The sequence below is a fragment of the Oncorhynchus masou genome, unplaced genomic scaffold (genome assembly GCF_036934945.1).
Source record: "Oncorhynchus masou masou isolate Uvic2021 unplaced genomic scaffold, UVic_Omas_1.1 unplaced_scaffold_4495, whole genome shotgun sequence".
NCBI classification, from domain to species: Eukaryota; Metazoa; Chordata; class Actinopteri; order Salmoniformes; family Salmonidae; genus Oncorhynchus; species Oncorhynchus masou.
Window position 1 is genome coordinate 6,822 of NW_027010889.1, and position 3,897 is coordinate 10,718.

A 3,897-nucleotide genomic window follows, 5' to 3' on the forward strand; every position below is an offset into this window, starting at 1 on the left:
ATAAAGAAATGGACACACAAGTGGATATAGATTTAGAAAATATATTTCTTGCATGTGTCAATCAGAATATACAAACATTGATTTCATAAAAAGAGACCGAAAGTCTTAAAAGCAATAAACATGTTTAAATAGAGCCTCATATCTATTAATTAAATATTTATACAGTAATGGGTGGTGATGTCCTCGTCCCCCAGTGACATATAGGACTGTCTGGTTAGTTCATGTTCTGTGGTCCAAGACGGGTCAGCAGTGGTCAGGGAGCCCATCTATATCCACATCTGATCCTGTGTCTGAGGACTCGATCTCCTCCTCCTCATCTCCCTCCTCCAGACCCTGAGAACCAGGACTCTTCACTGGGACTACGACCAGGCCCAGTTTAACCAGCTTGGCCTGCTGCTGCTCCAGACTCTGCTTGCGCCATTTGATGCGTCGATTCTGGAACCACACCTTGACCTGAGAACAAAATAAATTTCGTTAAATTCAATTTTTTGTTGTTGATTTAAAAAATAAAAATTAAGTTGGGAACTTTTCTTTGGTTCAAGGAAAGTTGGATTTGGAATCTGATTTGTACCTGAGCCTCTGTGAGCTGCAGACCCGAAGCCAGTAGGAACCTGTCCGAGCCGACCATGTACTGCTGCCGGGCGAACTCCTTCTCCAGCCGATCCAACTGCTCGTTGGTGAAGCTGGTGCGTATCCGCTTGGATTTCCCTCCCTTGTGTTTGAATGAGTGGGACTTTGACAGACCTCTTTCTGTGAAAGGAGACAGACGGACAACACTTTAAAACCGTATCGTGTTTTTCTTTTAGGCGATTGTGTTTAGTTTGCGTCATGGAATAGGCTAGAATGGAACGTTGGATTAACGCTTTACCTTGTATACCAAAGGCCCCACGGCATGACGCGTGGTAAGAGAACGGCAGGCAACAACAGACAGAGTATCCGGGTTGTGTGTGACTGTGTCCCGCCGTGTGCTGCATGTCGGGTGAGTAGAGGTACTGTGACAGCGCAGACCTCATCTGGGTCTGGAAGGGAAGCAGTGGCGGTGCGGTTTGATATTTGGGACTCGTCCAGTCTCTGTGCGTCTCCACCGGCTTGGCGAGCAGAGCATCGATGGTGAAGGACTTCCCGCTGGCAGGCTTGGTCGCCACTGCGCACCGGCTGCCGGTGGGCTGTGCATAGAGCGATGCGTAATGGCGCATGGCGGAGTACCCGTACGCGTCCACTCTTGTTGGTCTGTTTGGAACTTGCATGATGTCAGTCTCAATGTTTAAGGAAATAGCGAGGAAAATAAAATGATCTTAGGTCCAAGGTAAGTTGTGTCTCCTGGTGCAGCGAGGAAAGGAGTACGGCTCCCCACTGAAACACGTCCCTTTTATCCACTCCCCGGACCTGGAGGTGTCAACAGCCCCCCAGCGGGCCTTTGTCTTTCTAAGTAGTCAGATGAGAGGAAGGAGCATCCCGACCACCTATCCAATTCGTTGATGGAGTAGTACAAATACCCTCATAGAACAAGACTGTTGAGGCAGAAGCAGTTTGGGGGTGGGTGGGGGATCGCAAAGGGTTTAGTGGGATACAAATTCTTTGCGTGGATCTGAACCCCGAATGTAATTACAGCGGAGAAGCCCTTGATGTCCCTTTTAAATCAAAGCTCGCCGACAGATGTTGCAAGCAGCAGAACAAATAGCTTCACCATTGGACTGGGACTTAATTAAGCAGAGGTAACATTAAAATCACATTGTAGACAAGTCTACTGCTCAGTTAGATGCACAGCTAGCAATGTGTCAGTAGTCTCAGGGGCAATTCAGGGATTCGTTTGATTGAAGAAAAGTGAAGTTTTCCCTAAGAGTCCGGAGAAAATTATCCGTTTTTATTTTGTAGGTGCGTTATATGGGTGTGTGATTCAAGCGAGCACCGCGTCTTCGAGCTTCTATATGCCTATGGTAATGTATGCCCATTCATGGGTAGTGGATCTACTGAATAAAATAAAAACCCTACTAAAAATAAAGAATGATGTATTTTTTTTTTTATTAATAGCCATTTTCTGTATGAAACTAAGTGTTGGCTATCTAAGTAAACAAACTATTCACTATTCCTCCTGAAACTCGTTATAATTATATGACGATAGGTCGTTGTCCAAAGTGTGTGTTTACACTTGGCAGGTGTCACCCGAAATGAAATAACGAGTAGGGAATCGGACGAGGCGTCATATTCAACAGGTCGGGTGCGCTGAAGAGCCGCTAATGGTTGAGAGTAGCTGCTACGTCACCTATCCCAGTCAACGCATTAATCCCACCTTGATCTCTTCATTACAACACAGAGATGTGGTGACACAGAGGCTTCTCTGGGCTGTGCATCAAATAGTTTGCTTGTATACTCGTCATTAATTAATGACTTCTTTATTACACGTTTTGAAATCTATTGTAGTGATGAAAGAGTGCATTATATTCTACAACCGTTAAATGAGATATTTGGGCATTGGGTTGACATGAAATCTTCATAAAGAGGCAGCTTGCCAAGTATTGTTTTTTTTCATGCGTCAGTTGAAAAGCATCGCCTTCTTCAAAGTAAGTGAATTGCTTTCTTACACTACTTTAGGACAAAGCCTCCTCTTTCAATCTGCGATTATGACCAACTCTGCAAACTCTACCAGCTAATTCCCTCATTTGGAAGCACCGGAGAGTTTAAACGCAAGCTTTAATTGTTTGAACACACTTGAACAGTGAAAAAGAATTGTCAGTCACTTTGACTTCAGAGCCGTTGAATGTATTCTCTGTAGCTGACACTGTGATGCCTAATGAACAAGGCAAACAGAGGGTTTTCTCGACTAGAGCCTGAACAATGACAAAGTCTTCTGATGCATCGCCGGCCAGACCACACCCCAGCCGCTCGTGTTTGCTGTCAGTGTGTTTCACAACTGGAGAAACGAGGACGATGCTGTTACTTGAGCCATCCACAGTGCTGCCCAGCCCATCCCCTCCCCCTAGTATAGCCCGGAACATCTGGGTCAATGTTTACTTAACCTTCACGGACCTGAGAAAGTAGCATGAACTCATCACACAGGCTTTTTTTTTAAAGAAATCACAACGATCTCAATGTTAGAATTGATCTGACACTCCAGTCAACTGATGTCCAGTCAACTGATGGACTACTAGACTCACTGCAGTGGGGTGTCTGGGGACAGTGATGATAACAGTTTGGGATTATGGTCACATGAGAAAATCATCTCACTTATCCCTTGAGGTTATGATTCCTATATGCCAACAGAGAGGATGGAAGTGGTGGACAAAGTCAAGAGCAACCCTCTCCTCTCCTTGTGTATTGGAGCCAGACAGGGAATACACTCTGGCCCATTGTCCAATAGGCCTCTTTTTATAAGGGGTGGGGGGTCCACTGACCAACCCATCCTGTCCATCAAAGACATGAAAGACACCGCCCCCCAGGCAAGCCCAGCACACTCTCTTCACGGACCCAAGACACACAGTTTGAATTAACTCAAAACATTAGCCTTCTGACACCATGTCTACTTCAACTAGTCTCCCTGGGCAGACGGGTCCCTCCACATCAACGTTTCAGCATAGGTCTGGGATTTCAAAAACTACCTCAAAACAAAAGTAATTTCAACAATGAGTTAGCTAACGTCAGCCTGAACTCCTCTTCACATGTTACAGACAATGAAATATGTTGCAATAATTTGATGAGTACTAATGGCTGTTATGTTCCTATAGCCACGCCTGAACCACGCCCCTTAGCCTAGTGGTTAAGAGTGTTGGGCTAGTAATGGAAAGAGCGCTTGTTTGAATCCCCAAAGATGGCATGGTGGAAAAATCTACCATTCTGCCCTTGAGCAAAGCAGTTAATCCCCAATGACTTCCTGGGTGACGATGACGTGGATAAAGCAGC

At 45.4% G+C, this 3,897-nt stretch overlaps 1 protein-coding gene across 1 annotated transcript; it reads right to left on the reverse strand.

The window, feature by feature from the left end:
- Window positions 1-243: 243 nt before the first annotated feature.
- LOC135535140 (homeobox protein Hox-B1-like) lies at window positions 244-1,247 on the reverse strand. Its single transcript, XM_064961855.1, has 3 exons — window positions 862-1,247; window positions 572-746; window positions 244-453 (listed from the first exon to the last, which is right to left on the reverse strand). Exons 1-3 carry the CDS (start codon window positions 1,245-1,247, stop codon window positions 244-246), a joined length of 771 nt encoding a protein of 256 aa, XP_064817927.1.
- Between the last annotated feature and the right edge of the window lie 2,650 nt (window positions 1,248-3,897).